This window comes from Salvelinus sp. IW2-2015, linkage group LG2, assembly GCF_002910315.2.
Source record: "Salvelinus sp. IW2-2015 linkage group LG2, ASM291031v2, whole genome shotgun sequence".
Classification (NCBI taxonomy): domain Eukaryota; kingdom Metazoa; phylum Chordata; class Actinopteri; order Salmoniformes; family Salmonidae; genus Salvelinus; species Salvelinus sp. IW2-2015.
The window spans coordinates 29,921,927-29,948,308 of record NC_036839.1 but is presented as its reverse complement, the minus strand read 5'-3'; the positions used below and the strand labels follow the sequence as shown (position 1 = coordinate 29,948,308).

The 26,382-nt window shown below is 44.0% G+C and overlaps 1 protein-coding gene across 1 annotated transcript; it reads left to right on the top strand.

The window, feature by feature from the left end:
- Positions 1 to 1,386: 1,386 nt before the first annotated feature.
- On the top strand, positions 1,387 to 26,382 carry LOC111977983 (uncharacterized). The gene is made up of 10 exons (XM_024007750.2): positions 1,387 to 1,640; positions 11,212 to 11,577; positions 14,846 to 14,878; positions 15,230 to 15,295; positions 15,444 to 15,530; positions 16,123 to 16,143; positions 16,285 to 16,302; positions 22,772 to 22,888; positions 24,236 to 24,289; positions 24,386 to 26,382. Exons 1-10 carry the CDS (start codon positions 1,580 to 1,582, stop codon positions 24,415 to 24,417), a joined length of 855 nt encoding a protein of 284 aa, XP_023863518.1. The 5' UTR covers positions 1,387 to 1,579; the 3' UTR covers positions 24,418 to 26,382.

The window sequence follows — 26,382 nt, the reverse complement described above, 5'->3', positions numbered from 1 at the left end:
AACGCGGTCTGCCATCTGCCCCATACAGTTGAAATCAGGATTCAGCCATGAAGAGCACACATCTCCAGGGTGCCAGTGGCCATCGAATGTGAACATTTGCCCACTGAATTCGGTTACGACGCCGAACTGCTGTCAGGTCAAGACCCTGGTGAGGACGGCAAGCACACAGATGAGCTCCCCAGAAACGGTTTCTGACAGTTTGTGCATAAGTTATTTGGTTGTGCAAACCCACAGTTTCATCAGCTGTCTGGGTGGCTGGTCTCAGATGATCCCGCAGCTGAAGAAGCCGAATGTGGAGGTCCTGGGCTGGCACGTGGTCTGCGGTTGTGAAGCTGGTTGGATGTGCTGCCAAATTCTCAAAAACAGCGTTGGAGGCGGCTTATGGTAGAGAAATTAACATTCAGTTATCTGGCAACAGCTCTGGTGGACATTCCTGCTGTCAGCATGCCAGCTGCACGCTACCTTAAAACTTGAGACATCTGTGGCATTGTGTTGTGTGCACATTTTAGAGTGGCTTTTTATTGTCCCCGGCACAAGGTGCAGCTGTGTAACGATTATGCTGTTTAATCAGCTTCTTGATATGCCACACCTGTCAGGTGGATGGATTATCTTGGCAAAGGAGAAATGCTCACTAACAGGGATGTAGACAAATTTGTGCACAACATTTGTGAGAAATAAGCATTTTTTTCATATGGAACATTTCTGGGATCTTTTATTTCAGCTAATGAAACATGAGACCAACTGTTTACATGTTGTGTTTATATTTTGGTTCCATGTACATATGATTTCCTATTTTCTATACATAGAATATATAGAAAATCCATATGAATAAAACACAATGATCAGCATGGTGTCAGTTTGGGCTTCGTTAATGACCATATTATAAGAGCACGCACCAATTCAGCGTATTAATTCATCTCAGTACCATTATGAATTACTAGATGGCGACAATAGACCATCCATTTGCGCTGGTCTCACTCTCATATAGGTATCGTCACTACACAGGTAGGCTACGTAGAGTTGGGCCACTAAACTACAGGTTTGTCTGCGAGTATCTGTCCTGTGTCTATGGTTCAGCGTCATATTGTCTGTACTTTTCTCAAAAGTCACTGTACTGTTCCAGTTCGATAGTACTTTCTTCCACAAGGGCCACAATGTCATATTTCTACTCACAAATAACATGACATCGTATAAAGATTTCAATCCACACTATGGTTATTGCAGGTTTATGAAAACAGATTTTCAATTAGTCAATCCCCTTCCATTCCCCTTGAAATTTACGCGACTCCTTCGCTGCCAGGCACGTGTTTACAGCACACGGTGTCTGATGGAACAATACAGTTTATGTCTGGGGTGTGGCTGGGAGAAAGACACGCCCGTTAAAGTTGGTTCCATGCAGAGAAAAATAAGGTGTACGAAGATTGGAGCTGCAGCAGAGGAGGCAACATGAAACTATAATCACATCACACACATAGCCAGTCTACATTACCAGAAACATAATCATTACTACTTGTATTATTTTCACTATTCAATAGAGAAGTCTAAAACTCCAGCTTGTAATTCAGCACACTGTGTTCCCATGATGTCATACCTGTGGATTCTCCTGCTGGGCAGTTTAGTGATTGGAGCCAAGACACAAGGTAAGAACTTTTACATCCACTAATGTACTTTGGTAAGCACTTTTACAACTCATCTTATGGTGCTTTATGTTTCTGTTTCTACTTAGACAAGTTAGTCAAGTACTCACACCTTTTACACCCACTACTTCTATGACATACATCCTCAATCATTTTCTGTCTATCTCTACCTGAGGCTGATATGCAGAACAAAAATAATGTTGATAAACCTGCTCTGATTTATCATTATAAATACACACAGTAGGCTATGTGCCAGATAGCATCATTTATTTAGCCTGATATGATGTTGGTGTGTAGATATGCATTATACTGTATGTATATAAGGGAAAGGGGACACCTGAATGCATTCAACTGAAATGTGTCTTCCGCATTTAATGGACATCCACGTCCTCAGGCACGGGGAACAGTGGGTTAACTGCCTTGCTCAGGGGCAGAACGGCACATTTTTACCTTGTCAGCTCGGGGATTCGATCCAACAACCTTTTGGTTACTGGCCCAAAGCTCTATAGTTTTATAAGGTGTGGCCTACCGCGTGTACAGTATAGTCTTACTGCATGTATCTATAATGTGTGTACACTGGTAAAAATGTGTTTAATAAAGCATTTTGTGACAAATGCTGATGTAAAAAGGGCTTTATAAAATTCATTTAATTGAGTGTCCCATAGGGTGTGTCCTACTGGACATGTAGTCATGTGGGTTGTGGATAATGTGATCGATCCCTTTACTGTCTCTGTCTGTGTCAATGTTCTGTTCCTTTCTGCCTTTTTTTCTTTCTTCCTTTCTTTTTTCTTTCTCTCTACTCCTGTAGGGTGAGTCCATGCCAGCAGAATCTGAAGATATTTTTGGTATCTTAGATTGTTCTAGCAATTCTAACATGGAAACATTGGGAGGAAGGATATTTGAAATGCTTTTTACATTTGTATCACAAACCATTTTTATTATTATTTTTATACATACCTCCTGTAAGACCCAATGATATGTGAACCGTACATGATACAGACAACATCTTGGAGCCATTATACTCCTTATAGTGTGCTCTAAAATATGGAGTTTCTTGATCTTGAAATACAATTTTTCACATTAATTTATTCAACATTAAACATATTAATATTAATATCTCAAAACGACCCTTTTTGATTTAGTTAATTTGAATACATATTGTTTGGAACAATATACTCTACAAGTACATCACATTTCCAGTGGGCTCTCTGCTAATTCTGAAGGTATGATACATTATATGAGCACCACCAACACAGTGAATGGGAAAATAGATTCAAAGGAAACTCCCTCTCTGCCGCTGACTTGCTGAATGTGAAATCCTAAAGGAATGCTGTGATTGGTTAATGACCTATAATCAGTGGTGCAAAGTATTTAAGTACAAATACTTTAAAGGACTACTTAAGTCGTTTTTTTGGGTATCTGTACTTTACTTTACTATTTATATTTTTTACAACTTTATACTTTTACTTCACTACATTCCTAAAGAAAATTCGGTGCTTCTTACTCAATGCATTTTCCGTGATACCCAAAATACTTGTTACATTTTGAATGCTAAGCAGGACAGAAAATGGCCCAATTTGCACACTTATCAAGGGAACATCCCTGGTCATCCCTACTGCCTCTGATCTGGCGGACTCACTAAACACAAATGCTTTGTTTTTAAATGGTGTCTGAATGTTTGAGTGTGACCCTGGGTATCTGCAAATAACAAAAACAACAAGAAGATTGTGTCGTCTGGTTTGTTTAATATAAGTAATTTTACATTATTTGTACTTTTACTTTTACTTTTGATACTTAAGTATATTTAAAACAAAATACTTTTAGACTTTTACTCAAGTTGTATTTTACTGGGTGACTTTCACTTTTCCTTGAGTCATTTTCTATTATTAAGGTATCTTTACTTTAACTCAAGTATGAGAATGTAGTACTTTTCCCACCACTGCCTATAATGTACATTTCTCTGTATAAAATGGGTCATATCAATTAAAATAGCAGAGAGCCCACTCTGGAAATGTGATGTGTTTGAGGAGTATATTGTTATAAGCAAAATCAAATCATTAATATTCATATTTTTTATGTTGAATAAAAGAATGTGAAAATGTATATTTCAGAATCCAGATACACTCCATATTTGAGAGAACACCATAAGGAGTATAATGGCACCAAGATGTTGTCTGTACCATGTATAGTTCAAGGATCGTAGGGTCTTACAGGAGTCATGTATAGATCTAAAAGGGCCTAAAATGGCCACTTTTATCATGGTTGTCTAGAAAATGGTTTGTGATACAAATGTAAAAAGCATGTCAAACATCCTTCCTCCCAATTAAGTTTCTATGTGAGAATTGACAGAACAATCTGAGATACCAAACACGTGTCCATGTTCTGTCACCCTTCCTCTATTTCACACATTTTCTCTTTCTTCCCTCCACTCTCTCTTTTCTCTCTGTCTGTCTCCCTCTATCACTGTACCCATATATCCTGTACTATCTCTTACCAGTAGGCCTGTGTGTTGTCCTTTGACCAATCTCTATTCCACAACTAGCAGGGCTACAGGCATCTGGCTTTAAGAATGATTGTGACCTGGTATTAATGTGATATAAGAGTTACTACAGTCTCATCTGGCCTAAGTCATGTTGGTTAATGTCGTGAAATAATAGTTTTTGTTTTCCACAGAGAGAGTCTGAGTCCTGGCTGCCACACCTCCCTCCCCTCAGGAGACTCTGATCTGAAGCCAGTTCATTAATGAAAACTTCACATTATACTGTGATCTCAGTGTGCCAACATATTGCTGGAACACGGCGTTACTGTATATCACACATGAGATATTGTATATCACACATGAGATGAGTTCTGGTCTTTCACAGTGTCATGGTGCTCTGGGCTCTGTTTGGGTGTAGGCTGGTTTGTGTGTAGATGATGAATGGGTTGTGTGTGTGTGTGTGTGTGTGTGTGTGTGTGTGTGTGTGTGTGTGTGTGTGTGTGTGTGTGTGTGTGTGTGTGTGTGTGTGTGTGTGTGTGCTGTCTCTTATACACATCTAGATGTGTATAAGAGACAGGTGTGTGTGTGTGTGTGTGTGTGTGTGTGTGTGTGTGTGTGTGTGTGTGTGTGTGTGTGTCAGTACTAAAGGGCTGGGCGCTGCCTCAGTAACCCAATCCAGCCCAGCTGCAGACTACACCCTACACTCAGAACCAGTCTCAGCCTCTCTCATTCCCCTAGGGTTATGTCTATGTGTGTGTGTGAGTGGGTGGGTGGGTGGGTGAGTGTGTAGGAGTGTGTGTGTATTATTGAGGGTGTGTATGGGTGTGTGTGTGTGAGAGAGAGAGATGATCCCCCACTGTATGTGTGTTTACACCTTTCAAATGCAAACACAGATTAAACAACACAAACAAATGCATACACACACAGCTCAGAGCCAGACCAGATGACTTAGTGGCCTTGCCCGAAATCTGTCTTGCCTACTACTTACGAAAACGACATACAGTCTACTAATCGTCCTGCATACTATTAGAACGTACTGTTTAGTAAAAAACAAATTCAGTAAGAAACAAATAACAGCATACTAGGCTCATCCTACTGAGAATGTGACATCTAATGCACAATTATGTTGTTTCCTGCCATTCGTTCATTTTGCTACATTCCGTCCCGTTCTTTGATTATCAGTTGTTGTCAAACACACATGGGTCTGAAAAGACGATTCTCTTCCTCAATAGTGTGCAGAGAATTCTACTAGATGAGAGGCTGAAATTAGTATGACATCATTGCATTTATATCATACTCAATTTTTTTTAAATTACATCCTATAAACATTCTATTTTCGCATTCCCAAAATGGCTAATATTTAGAACGCAAGTACAGGTATTTGGACATGGCCTTACACCCAGCTCAGAGCCAGACCAGGTCTACATGTAGAGACAGGAGCAGCAGTATATGTTCTAGATCAGTGGTTCCGTAGAATGTTCTAGATCAGTGTGAGGGTGTTGGTGAATGGAAAAAAATGCAGAGTCAGGCGCAGGACACAAATATGAGTAATAGTCCAAAATGTACTCAGCATATCAGTTAAGTTCCAACAAGGAAAAAACACAATAATCCAGAGCACGAACAACACGAACCCACATGACCAACAATAACGCACAAAACAGAGAGGGAAGTCAGAGGGTTAAATAAGGAACATAATTAATGGAATGGAAACCAGGTGTGTATGATAAAGACAAAACAAATCGAAAATGAAACATGGATCGGTGGTGACTAGAAAGCCGGTGGCGTTGACCGCCGAACGCCGCCCGAAAAAAGGAGAGGGACCAACTTCGGCCGAAGTCGTGACAGTACCCCCCCTTGACGACACCGGCCTCGGGGACGACCCGGAGGACGAGGCGCAGGGCGATCTGGATGGAGGCGGTGAAATTCCTGCTGTAATGGTGGATCCAGGATGTCCTCCACCGGCACCCAGCATCTCTCCTCCGGACCGTACCCCTCCCACTCCACGAGGTACTGAAGGCCTCTCGCCCGACGTCTTGAGTCCATGATGGCTCGCACAGTATACGCCGGGGCCCCCTCGATGTCCAGAGGGGTCGGAGGAACCTCCCGCACCTCAGACTGCTGGAGCGGACCAGCCACCACCGGCCTGATGAGAGACACATGGTACGAGGGGTTAATACGGTAATCAGGGGGGAGTTGTAACCTATAACAAACCTCGTTCAATCTCCTCAGGACTTTAAATGGCCCCACAAACCGCGGACCCAGCTTCCGGCAGGGCAGGCGAAGGGACAGGTTTCGGGTCGAGAGCCAGACATACACCGGGGTCTCACTGCGGTGGCGGTCAGCACTCGCCTTCTGCCGCCTGATGGCCCATCGTAGACCCACATGAGCAGCGTCCCATGTCGCCTCCGAGTGCCGAAACCATTCATCCACCGCAGGAGCCTCGATCTGGCTCTGATGCCAAGGTGCCAGGACCGGCTGATAACCTAGCACACACTGGAAAGGGGATAGGTTAGTGAAAGAGTGGCGAAGGGAGTTTTGGGCCATCTCCGCCCAGGGGATGAAGACCGACCACTCCCCCGGCCGGTCCTGGCAATATGACCGCAGAAACCTACCCACATCCTGGTTGGCACCATACCACCGGTGCCACCAGGCAAGAAGCTTGAATTATGGGAGAGGGAACCGCGGACCGCTCCTCCGTGTCATACATCCGGGACAGTGCGTCTGCCTTAACGTCCTGGGAACCTGGTCTGTAGGATAGAGTGAAAACAAAGCGGGTGAAAAACATGGCCCACCTCGCCTGGCGAGGGTTCAGTCTCCTAGCTGCCCGAATGTACTCCAGATTGCGGTGGTCAGTCCAAATGAGGAAAGGGTGTTTAGCCCCCTCAAGCCAATGTCTCCACGCCTTCAGAGCCCTGACAACAGCCAACAGCTCCCGGTCCCCCACATCATAGTCTCGCTCCGCCGGGCTGAGCCTCTTCGAAAAGAAAGCGCAGGGGCGGAGCTTTAGTGGTGTACCCGAGCGCTGAGACAGCACAGCCCCTATCCCAGCCTCGGACGCATCCACCTCAACTATGAATGCTAAGGAGGGATCAGGATGAGCCAGCACGGGAGCCGAGGTAAACAGAGCCTTCAGTTGACTAAAAGCCCTGTCCGCCTCAGCTGACCACTGCAGTCGCACCGGTMCCCCCTTCAGCAAGGAGGTAATGGGAGCCGCTACCTGACCGAAACCCCGGATAAACCTCCGGTAGTAGTTGGCAAACCCTAAGAACCGCTGCACCTCCTTAACCGTGGTTGGGGTCGGCCAATTACGCACGGCTGAAATGCGGTCATACTCCATCTCCACCCCTGACTCTGAAAAGCAGTACCCTAGGAAGGAAATGGACTGTTGGAAGAACAGACATTTCTCAGCCTTGATGTACAGGTCATGCTCCAACAGTCGACCAAGCACCCTGCGCACCAGGGACACATGCTCGGCGCGTGTAGCGGAGTATATTAGAATGTCATCTATATACACCCCTACACCCTGCCCGTGCAGGTCTCTGAAAATCTCGTCTACAAAGGATTGGAAGACTGATGGAGAATTCATTAACCCGTACGGCATGACGAGATACTCATAGTGCCCAGATGTAGTGCTAAATGCCGTCTTCCACTCATCCCCCGCCTTGATACGCACCAGGTTGTAAGCGCTCCTGAGGTCATTGCGCCCCGTGCAATGACTCTGTCATACTGGCTATGAGAGGTAGTGGGTAACTTTATTTTACCGTGATCTGATTCAAACCTCGATAGTCAATACACGGGCGCAAACCTCCATCCTTCTTCACAAAAAAGAAACTCGAGGAGACAGGTGAAATGGAAGGCCGAATGTATCCCTGTCCCAGAGATTCGGTGACATATGTTTCCATAGCCGCCGTCTCCTCCTGTGACAGAGGATACACGTGACTCCTGGGGAGTGCAGCGTCTACCAGGAGATTTATCGCACAATCTCCCTGTCGATGGGGTGGTAATTGAGTCGCCTTCTTTTTACAGAAGGCGAGTGCCAAATTGGCATATTCGGGGGGAATGTGCATGGTGGATACCTGGTTTGGACTATCCACCATAGTGGCACCTAAGGAAACACCTACACACCTCCCTGAGCACTGACGAGACCATCCCTTGAGAGCCCTCTGTTGCCACGAAATAGTGGGATCATGAGAGGCCAACCAGGAAAGGCCCAACACAACAGGAAACGCAGGAGAGTCGATCAGAAAGAGACAAATTCTCTCCTCATGATTCTCCTGCGTTATCATACGGAGTGGAGCTGTGACCTCCCTGATTAGCCTTGACCCCAAAGGACGACTATCTAAGGCATTTACAGGGAAGGCGACATCAACAGGAACAATAGGGATCCCTAAACTAAGTGCAAAGGTACGGTCAATAAAGTTCCCAGCTGCGCCTGTATCTACTAGCGCCTTATGCTGGGAATGCTGGGAAAACTCAGGAAATGCTATATACAACCACATGTGTGCAACAGGGAGCTCTGGGTGAGGTGTGTGCATGCTCACCTGAGATGTTCCACCAGTGCTCCGCCTGCCACCTCGATTACCTGGGGAACCTCCCCAGCACCGACCAACAGTCTGTCCTCTGCGGCCACAGGTGGTGCAGGGAATGGTCCCCCCTCCGGTCCCCCTCATAGCAGCACCTCCCAGCTCCATCGGAGTAGGATCAGAGGTGCTGGGGGATGGAACTGACGGACCCCGATCTGGACGTCCGCGGGAGGCCAACAGGTTATCCAGCCGGATGGATAGGTCCACCAGCTGGTCCAGGTTAAGGGTGGTGTCCCTTTAGGCTAACTCCCTACGAACATCCTCGCGTAAACTACACATGTAGTGGTCGATCAGGGCCCGCTCATTCCATCCTGTGCTGGCGGCCAGAGTTCTAAAGTCCAGAGCGAACTCTTGAGCGCTCCTCATCCACTGTCTTAAATGGAACAAGCGTTCCCCCGCCGCTCTCCCTTCAGGTGGATGATCGAAAACCGCCCGGAAGCGGCGGGTGAAATCTTCGTAGTTGTCCAACGTCGGGCCTTCTCTTCCCCAGATGGCGTTGGCCCAGACCAGTGCTTTTCCAGTCAAACAAGAGATGAGGGCGCTCACTCTCTCGCGTCCCGAGGGGGCCGGCTGGACAGCTGCCAGGTAGAGCTCCAGCTGGAGTAGGAACCCCTGGCACCCGGCAGCTGCTCCGTCATACGCTCCCGGGAGCGAGAGCCGAATCCCACTGGATCCTGATGAAGGAGGTGTGGACATCTGGGTCGGTTGTTGTGGGAGCTGGAGAGGTGCTGATGGGTTGACAGGAAAAAACCCTCTGCTGCTGAACACGCTCCTCCATTGGGAGAGGAGGGCTGGCTGTACCTGCTGACTCCATATTGATGCGTTATTCTGTGAGGGTGTTGGTGAATGGAAAAAATGCAGAGTCAGGCGCAGGACACAAATATGAGTAATAGTCCAAAATTTACTCAGCATATCAGTTAAGTTCCAACAAGGAAAAAACACAATAATCTAGAGCACTAACAACACGAACCCACATGACCAACAATAACGCACAAAACAGAGAGGGAAGTCAGAGGGTTAAATAAGGAACATAATTAATAGAATGGAAACCAGGTGTGTATGATAAAGACAAAACAAAACAAAAATTAAACATGGATCGGTGGTGACTAGAAAGCCGGTGGTGTCGACCGCCAAACGCCGCCCGAACAAGGAAAGGGACCAACTTCGGCCGAAGTCGTGACAATCAGTGGTTCTCTGCTGTGAGCCACCTGGATTCTACTGTGACCCTCCAGATACTCAAAACAACTGGTACATCTGAAATGCCAGCCTATTCCCCATAGTGACCTATACTTTTGTCCATTGGGTTTTGTGTGGCCAAAAGCATTTATTCCACAGGGCCAGCTGAAACAGGGAAAACAACAACAGGGTCCCTCCACGCCACCACACAATAGAAATACCTGAGAACACAATGTTCTAACTAACTGGAACATATCACCTGTCAACCACCTCACATTGTACTGACTACCTGCTGTTACCAGAGAGGGCAAGGTTACCCACGCATACAGGCATGCAGGCACATACGCACACACACGCACACACGCACGTGCACGCGCACGCGCACACGCACACACACGCGCACGCACACACACACACACGCACGCACGCGCACGCACGCACACACGCACGCACGCACGCACGACACCCACACACACACACACACACACACACACACACACACACACACACACACACACAACACACACACACACACACACACACAACACACACCACACACACACACACCAACACACACAGAACATATCATAGAAGGAAGGCTGCGTCTCTGGCATGTCATATATACACACACATGGGACTAGGGGAAAGGCATTGGCACTGCGTCAGTCTCAGGATAGGTTCTCTCATGTCATACAGCTTTAGAAAATGTCTAATATCACATGAGACCAACAACACATTGTATCATTTTTTGTGGTTCCCCCACACACACGTATGTACAGTATGTTTAAGGTACAGTAGTCTTTCGTTTCCTGCCGAAACTCTCACATACAGTACAGTACACACATAAGATGACAAGCCAGTCTGTCTGCCTTGGTCATTGTTGATGTTGGATTGTGTTTGACTATTGATTCTGTTCTCTAGAACAGGGAAGGGCAACTCCAGTCTCTGAGGGCTGCAGAGTGTGCAGGCTTTTGTTCCAACCCAGCTTGAACACCTTCAACTGATCAGCTATTCAGTGTGACCAGTTGAATCAGGAGGTGGATCAGAAGCAGGACTTGAACAAAAGTCTGCATACACTGTGTCCCTCCTGAACCAGCTGGCCATGCCTGGTTTAGAGAAATAAGAGGGTTGAAGTGAGAAGGTTGTCTGCTGTTTCGCTGTTACACTCTCTGGCACATTGCTGCACCTTACATACAATAGGGGAATGTCACAGCCCCCTCTGACTGCAACACACACACGCTCATTAGAGTAGACCTGTCATATTTATCTGTGATGTCATAAAATGTGATGATGTACACTGCTGCTGGCTAAAGGAAAAGTCTGTTCCTCTCTCCAGAAGACCCTGCTACTGAGCCAGAAGCGAAGGAACCAGAGGCAGAAGCAGCAGAGCCCGAGGCCCCTGCAGAAGAAGTAGCTGCCGAGGAGGCCCTGGTAGCTGAGGAGGCTCCGGCAGAAGAAGACGCTCCGGCAGAAGAAGAGGAGGAGGCTGCAGAGGAGGAGGTTCCGACAGTTGAGAAGGCTCTGGCAGAAGAAGACGCTCTGGCAGAAGAGGCTCCAGCCACAGAGGAAGAGGAGGCTCCGGCCACAGAGGAAAAGGTTCCGACAGTTGAGGAGGCTCCGGCCACAGAGGAAGAGGACACAGAAGTAGTAGACGAACCAGCAGTAGAAGCAGAGGCAGCCCCTGAAGCTGAGGCTGAACCAGGTGAGCCAGACACACACACAAACACACACACACACATACACACACAGCAGGTCAAACACCCCATATGCCTACAGTACATTCATGATCTTTGCATATAAGTGTATAGGACCAGTTTCAATTCATTTAGCTCTATAGCTTTGGGTTTGAGTTCTTGGATCCGTTTGTCCTTACTTTTTCGAAAACTGAATTGGAGGGGATGGAGTTACAGGTGAAGTGGGTGGGGAGGGTCAAGTACAATTTAGTTGGCCTCCTGAGGAATCTGATCGACACAGAGTCAACAGCCAGCCACAGTAACATATTCTGACATTCTAGCCGATGAACTTCTCGTAGGACACTGTACAAGCTCTATTCTAGACAGACAGAAGACACAGAAGAATTTTAGAATGTGTGTTGGAATGCAAGGCTAGAGAAAGTGTTCTGAAAGCAGTCTTAAACTGTAAATCCAAACACTTTAACACTGTGATCGTGCAAGTGTGTAGACCTCAAGGCACTATCCTGTAACGCAGTGGTTCCCAAACTTTTTATAGTCCCATACCCCTTCAAACATTCAACCTCCAGCTGTGTACCTCTCCAGCACCAGGGTCAGCACACTCTCAAATGTTGTTTTTTGCCATCATTGTAAGCCTGCTACACACACACACACACACACACGATACGATACATTTATTAAACATAAGAATGAGTGTGAGTTTTTGTCACAACCCGGGTCGTGGGAAGTGACAAAGAGCTCTTATAGGACTAGGGTACAAATAATAATATAATAATAATCAATAATTTTGCTCTTTATTTAGCCATCTTACATATAGAACCTTATTTGTTCATCAAAAATTGTGAATAACTCACCACAGGTTAATGAGAAGGGTGTGCTAGAAAGGATGCACATAACTCTGCAATGTTGGGTTGTATTAGAGAGAGTCTCAGTTTAAATCATTTTCCACACTCAGTCTGTGCCTGTATTTACTTTTCAAGCTAGTGAGGGCCGAGAATCCACTCTCACATAGGTACGTGGTTGCAAAGGGCATCAGTGTCTTAACAGCGCGATTTGCTAAGGCAAGAAACTCTGAGTGCAGCCCTATCCAGGAATCTGGCAGTGACTTCTGATTAAATTCAATTTTCACAGAACCGCTTGTTGCAATTTCGATGAGGTTCTCTTGTTCAGATATCGGTAAGTGGACTGGAGGCAGGGCATGAAAAGGATAATGAATCCAGTTGTTTGTGTCATCCGTTTTGGGATTGTACTTGCGTAATTGTGCACCCAACTCACTCAGGTGCTTCGCTATATCACATTTGACATTGTCCGTAAGCTTGAGTTCATTTGCACGCAAAATATAATACGTTGATGGAAAGACCTGTGTGTTGTCCTTGTTAATGCAGACAGAAAAGAGGTTCAACTTTTTAATCATAGCCTCAATTTTGGTCCCGCACATTGAATATAGTTGCGGAGAGTTCCTGTAATCCTAGTTTCAGATCATTCAGGCGAGAAAAAACATCACCCAGATAGGCCAGTCGTGTAAGAAACTCGTCATCATGCAAGCGGTCAGACAAGTGAAAATTATGGTCAGTAAAGAAAACTTTAAGCTCGTGTCAATACTTTGCCCCTTGATAACCAGCGCATGTTGTAAAAGCGTTACATGGTCGCTGCCCATATCATTGCATAATGTAGAAAATACACGAGAGTTCAGGGGCCTTGCTTTAACCATTTTCACTGTATTGTCCAAAATGTCTTTCAAGCTGTCAAGGCATTCCCTTGGCAGCAAGAGCTTCTCGGTGGATGCTGCAGTGCACCCAAGTGGCGTCGGGAGCAACTGCTTGCACGCACGTTACCACTCCACTATATCTCCCTGTCATGGCTTTTACGCCATCAGTACAGATATCAACACATCTTAAACACCAAAGTCCATTTGATGTCACAAAGCTGTACAGTACTTTAAAAATATCCTCTCATGTTGTCCTGGTTTCCAATGGTTTGCAGAAGAGGATGTCTTCCTGAATTGACCCCCCATAAACGTAACGGACATATACCAGGAGCTGTGCCAGGCCTGCCACGTCTGTTGACTCATCCACCTGTAACGCATATAATTCACTGGCTTGTATGTGAAGCAGTAATTGTTTCAAAACATCTCCTGCCATGTCACTGATGCGTTGTGAAACAGTGTTGTTTGATGAAGGCGTTGTCTGTATAGTTTTTTTGGCCTTTCCCCCCAGCATTGTCCCAGCCATATCCACGGCAGCAGGAAGAAATAAGTCCTCCACAGTAGCATGGGGATTGCCTGTCCTAGCCACTAGGTAGCTCACCATATAAGACACTTCTAGCCCCTTATTAATGGTATCTGTTGCATTTATACATGTATTACTACTTTTATTTATTTATTTTTCTTAAAAAAAAAATCGGAATCACATTTTTATTTGGCGTACTCCCCGACGACATTGCCATTACCCCAGTCTGGGAATACCTGCTCTGACGGATTAAATTCAAATGAATCGGTACTGGGTTTACCCCTAACAACATACACACCCACACACCCCTCCCTCTCCACCCTGGCCTCAGACTAGATGTAACATGGTAAAAGTAAATCTGTGAAGCTAAAATTTGTCTGATATGTTATGTTTGTTATGGTTACATAAGACAAGACAAAGGTTCGAATAACATCACAGACAACTTTAGCATTGTAGCTCATTTGCAACTATTTACAAATATTTTACTGCTTTGCCACTACTTAGCATGTTAGCTAACCCTTCCCCTAACCCTAACCTTAACTCCTAACCATAACCTTAACCCTAATCTTAACCCCAGTCCCTAACCTTAACCCCTAACCTTAACCAGACACCTAGCCACCTAGCTAACGTTAGCTACAACAAATTGTAATTTGTAACGTATCAGACGAAATGGATGATAATCTATAGCGGCTGTGTAGTAGTGAGTGATACTGTTGGAAGAGAAGACGAAGGTAAAACACAACATCAACACATTCACACCCCTTATCCCTTAACCCTCACCTCTCACCTGACCATATTTACAGTTAGACATTGACATCTGGGTGGTGTTCATTTGGCCCCAAAAAAAACAAAACGTTTGAAATGGAAAAACTGAAATATAGCTTTCTTTGACAAGTTCAGGTAGTACCTGCTCCTTGTTAAAGAGTTTTCCCCCATTTGCTCCAACTGAACAAACAACTCTGGCCTCTCAGACAGTCATAAAGCAGCCTGAAGGTGCTGCTCATATTTCTCTGTGTTTATGTCTGTTTCTATGTGTCTGTTTTTTTTGCAGATGAACTAGATCTGTCTGAAGCTGTTGAACCAGGTAAGAAGGGTTTATTTACTTTGGTAAATCGGACTCTCAGTACCAAACATTTCCGCTTACCCCCCTACATTTACAAGACTGCAGTTTTCTGATGAACCAGTAAAGTTAGTATACTATAGAAGTAGAGACACAGTTTTACTGTGTTTGAGAAGCTCTGATGTCAGACTTGAGCTGGTTTTTATTCATTTCAGGTCTAGCTCACCTGCCACTGCTGCTCTTACAGTTAGGCCTACAACCCTGGAGTCACAGATACCACATGTCTATACAGTGTGCAATGCTACTTTAGTCCTGTAGTCCTTTATTCACCTCTCCTCCCTTTCCCCTGACAAAACCTGTCTCACCTCTCCCCAGTCCTTCCTTTTACAGAGGCAGAGCCTGAAACACCAGCAGAGAGCGAGCCCACGGAGGAGAAGACAGGTGCGAGTCTCAACGGCCTGTGTGACTAAGCACGTGTTTTTATGTGTGTGTTTCAGGGGGAAGGGCTTGTTTGGCTTTACACGCCACACTAAAGTTGACACCACATCGTTGATAAATGAAAACTCATTGTTTTATTGAACTGAAACAGGGGGAGATTTGGATCTGGAGGACGCTATAGCTGAGAATGAGGAAGACACACCCGCGGGTGGGAAGAGGCGCAGCGGGGGCTCAGTTGGTTAGTATCTTATACTGCTGCTAGTGGCTACAACACATGTGGTATGGAACTGGGCTAGAAGAGTTGGCTCCAGCACAGTATAGAACCAGACAAATGGCTGTTAACTGAAACTGACACTTGATATAATAATGTGAACATTTCTACATCATTACGCTGTGTCTGATTGATTACATTCTGATATACAGTTAGATATGGAGTCTCTGTGGATGAGTCAGAAAACAGCTTTTACAATATATTAACTGCTCAGGGCTCATTGTGGTCTATGACCAATAAAGTGACTAATATAGACTAATGAGTCACATTCAGGAGGTTTATCATGCTCCAACATGCATGAGAACCAGAGACAGAGAGGCCTTAGTGCCTTCAGGTGCTGCAGCTTACAGAGAGTTCCAGTCATTAATGACTCACATTCACTATGATCCATATGCAAATATACACTTGGTTAAGTACAGTACGTGTGTGTGAGTGTTTGCATGTAGATTTGTCTTTTCCGACCGGTTAGAGCAGAAACTCTATAGCAGTAAATACCTTCAGGGCATCAACTAGATTAGCGACTGGGTTTGAATAATGCCTCCCCCCTCTCTTTTTCCAGCCCATGCAGCAGAAGCAGAAGGTAAAGGCCTCACTTCCCCATTAAAGATAGATAGTCAAAAATCGGGGGGGGGGGGGGGGGGGGGGGGTGCAAGTGTGTGTGTTTATTTGTGGTGTGGATGTGAATAATGTCTGTTTCTTTGATTTGATTTCTTCTAATCAGGCACAGCTGAAACTCAAGGTGAGTCCTGCTCCCTCACTCTCTGTCTCTCCACATGTGTGTTCTGGATGTTCCATACTGATGAGGGAATAAGTATTTAGTTTCCTATGGGGAAAATATTGTCTAGTTGCCATGACTGATAAGATATGTTCTAGGTTCCATACTGTGGAATAAGTTTTCCTAGTTCCATACTGTGGAAATAGTTCTAGGATTTTCCTACTGAACGTTGTCGTAGTTGGAAGAAGGTGAGGACCAAAAGCGCAGCGTGGTAAGTGTCCATATTCAATTAATACTAACACTAAGAATACAAAAATAACAACGGTGAATGATACAAAACGAAAACGAAACAGTCCCGTATGGTGAAAACCACAGACACAGGAAAACAACCATAGAACAAACATAGGAAAAACAACAAAGAATGCCCACCCAACTCACGCCCTGACCAAACTAAAATAAAACATAACAAAGGAACTAAGGTCAGAACGTGACACATACTGTAGAATAGTTTCTAGTTTCCATACTGTCTAGGTACTATAATTATAAATATATGGAGAAGATAGTACATTTTACGTTTCCCCCTAACTTGTGGCAAGCTGTAACATATTGTGCTGCCAACTCTATCACACAATTACCATTGCACCAAAGTAAAGAAAGTGTTGATTGTTGTTTGAATTGTTTTTGTGGGTGTTTCTGTCCCATGATTATATGTCTCTCTCTCTCTCGCTCTCTCGACTCTCTCTCTCCTCTCTGACTCGTCTCTCTCTCTCCGTCTCTCTCTCTCCATCTCTTCTCTCCTCTCTCACTGCTCTCTCGCTCTCTCAATTTCAATTCAATTTAAGGGCTTTATGGAATGGAGAACATATGTTAACATTGCCAAAGCAAGTGAAATAGATAATAAACAAAAGTGAAATAAAACAAAAACATTTTTTTACAGTAAACATAACACTCACAAAAGTTCAAAAGAATAAAGACATTTCAAATGTGTATTATGAGCAAATAGTTAAAGTAAGAAAGGGAAAATAATCAACATAATATGGGTTGTATTTACAATGATTTGTTCTCATGGTTGCCCTTTCTTTGCGAACAGGTCAACAAATCTTGCTCGCTTGATGCTGTTGTGGTTTACCCAATAAGTATGGGAGTTGATCAAAAATTGGGTTGTGGTCTGTTTGTGAGTGAACACGAGCCCCGGGACCAGCTTGCTGGGCCCAGGTCTGATCAGGGCCCAGGTCTGACAGGGCCAGGTCTGACAGAATCTGTGCAGAAGATCTAGGTGCTGCTGTAGGCCCTCCTTGGTTAGTGACAGAATTGTGCAGAAGATCTAGGTGCTGCTGTAGCCTCCTGGTTAGAATGACAGAATCTGGAGGCAGAAGTCCTAGGTGCTGGCTGTAGGCCCTCCTTGGTTAGTGACAGAAACACTAAATCATCCGCAAACAGTAGACATTTGACTTCAGATTCTAGTAGGGTGAGGCTGGGTGCTGCAGGCTGTTCTAGTAGGGTGAGGCCGGGTGCTGCAGACTGTTCTAGTGCCCTCGCCAATTCGTTGATATACTGTATATGTTGAAGAGGCTGGGGCTTAAGCTGCATCCCTGTCTAATGTTGTATGTTTTTCCCCCAACACCACTTTCCATCAATTCGTATAGCAGACCCTCATGCCCAATTGAGTCAAAAGCTTTTTTGAAATCAACAAAGCATGACTTTGTCTTTGTTTTGTTTTGTTTCTTTGTCAATTAGGGTGTGCAGGGCGAATACATGGTCTGTTTGTCACACCCTGACCATAGTTTATAAAGACAAAACAAAGGAAATAAAGGTCAGAACGTGACAGTACTTTGTCTTGTAGTTCATTCAATGTAATTGGAGAATCCAGTGGGTTCTGGTAGTCTTTAATAGTTGATTTTAAGGTTTCTATTTTATCATGTATATGTTTGTTCTTTGTTATAGGGCCAAAAATATTGGAGAAGTGGTTTACCCATACATGTCTGTTTTGGATAGATAACTCTTTGTGTTGTTGTTTGTTTAGTGTTTTCCAATTTTCCCAGAGTGGTTAGAGTCTGTGGATTCTTCAATTACATTGAGCTGATTGCTGACGTGCTGTTCCTTCTTTTTCCGTAGTGTATTTCTGCATTGTTTTAGTGATTCACCATAGTGAAGGAGTAGGCTCAGGTTTTCTGGGTCTCTATGTTTTGGGTTTGATAGGTTTCTCAATTTCTTTCTTAGGTTTTTGCATTCTTCATCAAACCATTTGTCATTGTTGTTAATTTTCTAACTTGACATGTTTTTATTTGATAGGGAAGCTGAGAGGTCATATATACTGTTTAGGTGAAGTTTACACTTTCACTATTACAGTGAAATGTTTTGTCCAGGAAGTTGTCTTAAAGGGATTGAATTTGTTGTTGCCTGATTGTTTTTTGGTAGGTTTCCTCACTGCTTTCCTTCCCTCTATAGCATTTCTTAATATTATTCAGTTCCTTTGGCTTTGATGCAACATGATTGAGTATTTCTCTGTTCAAGTAGACTGTGATTTTGCTGTGATCTGACAGGGGTGTCAGTGGGCTGACTGTGAATGCTCTGAGAGACTCTGGGTTGAGGTCAGTGATAAAGTAGTCTACAGTACAGTCGTGGCCAAAAGTTTTGAGAATGACACAAATATACATTTTCACAAAGTTTGCTGCTTCAGTGTCTTTAGATATTTTTGCCAGATGTTACTATGGAATACTGAAGTATAATTACATGCATTTCATAAGTGTCAAAGGCTTTTATTGATAATTACATGAAGTTGATGCAAAGAGTCAATATTTGCAGTGTTGACCCTTCTTTTTCAAGACCTCTGCAATCCGCCCTGGCATCCTGTCAATTAACTTCTGGGCCACATCCTGACTGATGGCAGCCCATTTTTGCATAATCAATAATTGGAATTTGTGGGTTTTCGGTTTGTCCACCCGCCTCTTGAGGACTGACCACAAGTTCTCAATGGGATTAAGGTCTGGGGAGTTTCCTGGCCATGGACCCAAAATATCGATGTTTTGTTCTCCGAGCCACTCAGTTATCACTTTTGCCTTATGGCAAGGTGCTCCATCATGCTGGAAAAGGCATTGTTCGTCACCAAACTGTTCCTGAATGGTTGGGAGAACTTGCTCTCGGAGGATGTGTTGATACCATTCTTTATTCATGGCTGTGTTCTTAGGCAAAATTGTGAGTGAGCCCACTCCCTTGGCTGAGAAGCAACCCCACACATGACTGGTCTCAGGATGCTTTACTGTTGGCATGACACAGGACTGATGGTAGCGCTCACCTTGTCTTCTCTGGACAAGCTTTTTTCCGGATGCCCCAAACAATTGGAAAGGGGATTCATCAGAGAAAAGGACTTTACCCCAGTCCTCAGCAGTCCAATCCCTGTACCTTTTGCAGANAAACAATTGGAAAGGGGATTCATCAGAGAAAAGGACTTTACCCCAGTCCTCAGCAGTCCAATCCCTGTACCTTTTGCAGAATATCAGTCTGTCCCTGATGTTTTTCCTGGAGAGAAGTGGCTTCTTTGCTGCCCTTCTTGACACCAGGCCATCCTCCAAAAGTCTTCGCCTCACTATGCGTGCAGATGCACTCACACCTGCCTGCTGCCATTCCTGAGCAAGCTCTGTACAGGTGGTGCCCCGATCTCGCAGCTGAATCAACTTTAGGAGACGATCCTGGCGCTTGCTGGACTTTCTTGGGCGCCCTGAAGCCTTCACAACAATTGAACCGCTCTCCTTGAAGTTCTTGATGATCCGATAAATGGTTGATTTAGGTGCAATCTTACTGGCAGCAATATCCTTGCCAGTGAAGCCCTTTTTGTGCAAAGCAATGATGACGGCACGTGTTTCCTTGCAGGTAACCATGTTTGACAGAGGAAGAACAATGATTCCAAGCACCACCCTCCTTTTGAAGCTTCCAGTCTGTTATTCGAACTCAATCAGCATGACAGAGTGATCTCCAGCCTTGTCCTCGTCAACACTCACACCTGTGTTAACGAGAGAATCACTGACATGATATCAGCTGGTCCTTTTGTGGCAGGGCTGAAATGCAATGGAAATATTTTTTGGGGATTCAGCTCATTTGCATGGCAACGAGGGACTTTGCAATTAATTGCAATTCATCTGATCACTCAAACTGAGGCAGCAGACTTTGTGAAAATTTATATTTGTGTCATTCTCAAAACCTTTGGCCACGACTGTACTACTCCCAAGAGATGAGATATAGGTGTACCTACCGTAGGAGTCCCCTCGAAGCCTACCATTGACTATGTACATACCCAGCGTCCGACAGAGCTGCAGGAGTTGTGACCCTTTATTGTTGGTTATGTGGTCGTAGTTGTGCCTAGGGGGGCATATGGGGGGGGGAATAATGTCACCTGCAGGCAGGTGTTTGTCCCTTGTGTGTTTAGGGTGTCAGGTTCTTGTTCAGTTCTGGCATTTCGGTCACCACAGACTAGTACATGTCCCTGGGCCTGAAAATGATTGACTTCCCCCTCCAGGATGGAGAAGCTGTCTTCATTAAAGTATGGGGATTCTAGTGGGGGGATATAGGTAGCACACAGGAGGACATTTTTCTCTGTTGAGATCATTTCCTTTTGAATTTGTAAAATGTTCCTGTTTTGATTAATTTAATTGAGTGAGTTAGTTCTGCTCTATACCAAATTAGCATACCCCCTGAGTCCCTTCCCTGTTTCACACCTGGTAGTTTGGTGGCTGGGACTACCAGCTCTTGTAACCTAGAGGGCAACCAGTTGGTCCATCTCCTCTATATCATATTTCTTGTAGGATGACAATGTCTGTATTTCTGATATTCCAGGATGAGATAGTGAAGGCTTTGTGTTCCATAAAGTGTCCAATGTTGCTAGTCGTGTGGTTTGGCCTCAGACCATTGGCTTGGTCTAGTGCTCTCTCTCTCTCTCTCTCTCTCTCTCTCTCTCTCTCTCTCTCTCTCTCTTTCTCTCTCTCTCTCTTTTTCTCTCTTCTCTCTCATCTTCCTCTCTCTCTCTCTTTCTCTCTTCTCTACACACACAACAAAACACAATTCTCTCTCTCTCTCTTTCTCTCTCTCTCTTCTCCTCTCTCTTCTCTCTCTCTCCTCTCTTCTCTCTCTCTCTCCTCTCTTCTCTCTCTCTCTCTCTCTCTCTCTCTCTCTGTATTACAGGGTGGTGACTGATACAGCTCCAGGTTATATGAACCCTAGTATTAAAGTCCAATAGAACAGAGGCAGTTTTTCCACTTAATGATTAAGCTATTTTCATCCATACACAGATACAAGCCATGTAGGTCTACAACAACACATTAAACCTGAAAGTACACTACAGTGCAGTTTTTGTTGCTGCCCCTTCACATCAAAATAATATGAAATTAATAAATGACTCATATAATAAACACATTGGAAATAAACATTTTTTATGTGTGTACACTTTTAGAAAAAAGGGTTCCAACAGGGTCTTCGGCTGTCACCATAATACCCTTTTTGGTTCCAGTTAGAACTCTTCTGGGGTCCAGGTAGACCCTCTGGGAAACATGGGGTATGTCTTCTATGTGGTTGGTTGGTATTACTGACAGTGGTATTCATTCAGTCATCTAGAGGTTGGTATTTACTTGACAGTGGTATTCATTCAGTCATCTAGAGTTGGTTATTTTACTTGACAGTGGTTATTCATTTCAGTCATCTAGAGGTTGGTTATTTATTGACAGTGGTATTCATTCAGTCATCTAGAGGTTGGTTTTTACTTGACAGTGGTATTTCATTCAGTCATCTAGAGGTTGGTTTTTTACTTGACAGTGTATTCATTCAGTCATCTAGAGGGTTGTTGGTAATGTTTACTTGACAGTGGTATTCATTCAGTCATCTAGAGGTTGGTTTGCAGGTGCATTGGGAGATTCAAAAGAAAATAAACTTCCTCACAGCTTACTCTCAAAGTATCCCTTGTTTATTGCACTAATGTATTGGGGAAAGTGAAAAAGGGAAGTGTGAGGGAGGGAGGGGGGACGGGTTCTATTCATTTGAACTATGGTTGTTATTTCTTGTATGTAGTGACTCGGTTGTGATAGTATTCTGTCGTGTTACATTGTCTTATGTGGAAGTCAGATTGACGCGGTGACAGAGTTAACAGCTGTTGACATAGTGAGTTATTAGCCATATCTGCTGACAGTTGTGTGGAAGGTAACACATTGTAATTATTGGATGTATGTTTCAGAATAATCTCTGCTGTATCTGGTGTTACAGACACACACCTCACACACACTCGTCACACACACTCAGCACATTTCATAGGGAACGCCACTGCTCTGGACACAAGCAGAGCCCAACAGTGTATATACATATGGTTATGGATGCAACAGCATCACACTGCATCTTTGTTGCGAAGTACAGTATTGCATATCTTCTGTGAAAATACTGTATATAACCACCTAATAGAACCTTTCAACAAGCTGCATTATAAGCAGTGTTATAACCACTGTTGTCTCTATAGGGTCTAGCTCTGGCTCGGTGGTGGGCATTCTGTGTGCTATCGGCGTGGCGATCGTTGGAGCTGCCACCGGATACTTCACCTATCACAAGAAGAAGCTCTGTTTCAAGAACAGTGGAGGTGAGATACCATCAACCACATACTGTCTGCTGCTGTAGCTGGCTCGTTCCACGGAAAGAGTACCTTTTGCGTCCCTTTGACATTTTAAGTAAAATTGTGCAGCAATATTTATTCAATGAAGAGCCCTTTAATATAGACCACATGGAAAATTCAATAAATCCGATTTTCTATATGAATAAAGACTTGCCTAAGTGCCAAAATTAATCGTTTTAACATATCCCTCTGTGACTTCTAGAAAGATTTTAATCCACTGAATCCCAACATTTCTCAATGTTTTCACCAGTATTGTAAAGCCCTGGTAATGTTTTTGCTTTGACAGAGTCATTTCTGAAGATGATTATTTATGTCATGTGATTAGTGATTCATTTAACAGTCAGATTATTCTATCCCTCATTTTAAGGTCTGCCCTGTGACATGAACTGAACTCTCTTTTTAATATGGTGAAACTATTCATAATTATTATGTATTTTTTTTTACATCTAATAGTCAAATCATAGTGTAAAAGCACTCTTTTTGGCCATGTGGTGGAAAACTGAACGGGTCGAGCATAACACGTCAACTCAGTTACCTATAGATAGACAGGCTAGAAATGTTTGAACTATTCAGACCTGGACTCAATAAGAATCAGAGTGTAAAAGCGATAGCCAACAACCACATAGCTGATGTTTTGTTGATGTTGGTGGTGGAACTGCATTGGAGCTGTCAAATTGGTGAGCAGCTGCTTTTGTGATCATAGTCTCGAAGCCACACCCACCCAATGGCATTAGAAGTTCAGAACGAGAAAGTGTAGGCTACATATAAATAATGACGCTCAAATTCAAAATCACTAAACAAAATAATTAGGATTTCTTTCAGCCTTCCAGTGTTCGAACTTGTAAACAAGGCTGCATGGGATTTCTCTTAATGCGAATTCGTGCAGCCAATAGAAGTGTCCGCTTTAGGTATAATGCCGGGATCTGCTTGTGGATTTGACAGCGCTAACACAGTTCCACCTCCAACACCGTCAAAATATTAGCTATGAGGATTTCGGCTGAAGCAGATCTGATCGAATCGGCCCTAAAAATGTTGGTGAGCTTGAATTCAATTGCCCCTCCCTGTTGCACACAACCAGCTTCCTTTCCCCCTGTCATAAAAAGGGATTATGGCTGATTTAAGATGAAATTGTCAACCCTGTTATTTTAATTGGCACTTTATAGGCACTTACTATCTTCTTTTTTTAATTTAACCTCTTGAGATGGGAAAACATTTTTTCTCACCAAGATACACTACCTAATGACACAGCTACATTGAGAGAAAGAGAGAGAGGGAGAGAGAGAAATAGTAATGAATTCCCTGTCTCTCCATCAGGGGATGTAGAGAGTGCCCGTAAGGAGGAGGCTGAGACCCAGTCGAATCCCCAAGGTACATAGTATCTTAATAAATCAAACACATCAACCACTAGTCTGCCGGTGTTGTGATTGTACGTTGTTAACCCAGCGTGTCCTTTTCTGGTTGCAGTTCTCAGCAACTTGCTGACTAAATCCTCCTAGATCGTCTGAGATTCCAATGGAGAAGAACCAGGACCAGCAGTTTACCATAACACATACGCACACACACACATGCACACGTGTGCACACACTCATACACAGATCCATCCCAATCTTTAGGCCTTAAACTGATTATAGTTGTAAAACTGTGAGATAGTGGTTTGGAGGTTATGAACGTTCAGCACCACGTTAGAGTGAAACCAATCAGTAGTATCTCAGTGTCTTCTAAAGATCACATTTGTAATCTGTTAAAAATGAGGTGATATTTTCTGTCCACTTAACAGCACCGAGACAATGTAGGCCTATTTCTCTGTATACAAGTACTGGGAAGTTCACCTGGGTACCTCATTTTAGCTAACATTCCACTCCTTGCCACTCCTGTCATTTGCCAAAGAGACTGGCTTATCGACGTTCCTAAAGCTCAAAATGCAAACCGGATTTACAATTACATTGTGGTTGGAGGATAACTGTGACGGTTATCGAATCAGGATCAAATCCTCTGATCTTCTCAAGCTCATAATGATAGAATGTTCATATTTGAAGATTGCCGAAAGACAATGAATACAAGGAGTGGCATGTAATTGGCTGAACAGCAACCAGGCTACAGTTCCCAGATTATTTTGGATAAAATGGACCCTCCTTTATTTGAAATGTTAACGTTGTTTGGTTCTTTACAAGGATTTAGGGTTTGATTTAATCCGTAGTGCTGAAGATCCATGATGTAATGCTGATCTTCAGTGCTACAGATTGAATCAGGCCCTTACTGTGTGTGCTGTAGCCAACTCTTCTAGCCTGGTTTCATACTGTAGCCAACTCTTCTAGCCTGGTTTCATACTGTAGCCAACTCTTCTAGCCTGGCTTCATACTGTAGCCAACTCTTCTAGCCTGATTGTCAAGCCATACCTGTTTTGTGTGACAATGAAGGAACTCAGAGAGGAGTTGGCCAAAGCACCAAAAGACTGGAACACCAGGCTAGTAGTGTTGTTCTGTGAAAGCTGGTTAGAGGAAGCTATGTGAGAGCTGGTACGAGGACAGAAGATATCACCCCTGTTGTGTGTTTGCTGGGTATTTGAGGGGCTTGGGGACCTTGTCTAAAATACAACAACGTATGAGAACATTTAGCTCTATTGAAATGTTCAAATAGTATGTGTTACAATATAATGCTGTACTACTCTGTAAGTGCCTTACATTAGATGCCTCACCTGGGAAGCCTTTTTATGATTCTATCTCACTACTAAGGCCAGTCTGAAATGGCTCCCTATTCCCTCTATAGTGGAATACTTTTGAAGCCCTGCTATAAAGGGAATAGGGAGCCATTTCAGACACAGCTCTAGACTCAGGCACGGGTCTCCAACTGCCCACCCAGCAGCTATCCAGGATCAGAGTTGGAGAACCCAGTGCCTGCTTAACGCTACAGGGTCCACCCAAACAGTACTGTGCTGGCCAGCATATTTTCTTTTCACATTATTCTTTCCAACATGGGTTCAGCAACTATGGGAGATGTGTAACTGGGCAAGCCCAGTACAGCTTGGTTTGGCGCAGTAGTGTGAAAAGGGTATACGACTGTATGCAGTATAACCCTGGGCAGGAGTCAGCCTGGGAGGAGCTCACCACTGAACACACAGTAAGAATGTTCCAGTTCACAGTGAAAGACTGTGAGACTCTTGGAGAAGCAATTTCTAATTAGCCTGGTCCCATGATCTGTATGTGCTTTAGCCAACTAACTACTCTGAATATCATTGTCTTGACAATACTTATTTTGGAGAATAACTTTCCTCTCCAAAAGAGTTCATGGTAAGTGTAATGATGATACGGTGGTATACAGAGTACTCCACTCTTATATTTAATGAATCTGTCTTTGTTATCGTGTGTTTGAGAATTGTGTGATTTTAATCCTTTAGCACATATTTCTTTTTGAATTGTGTAAATAATGCTGGAGATAGAAATAAAGGAGCTGTTCAGGGGGAA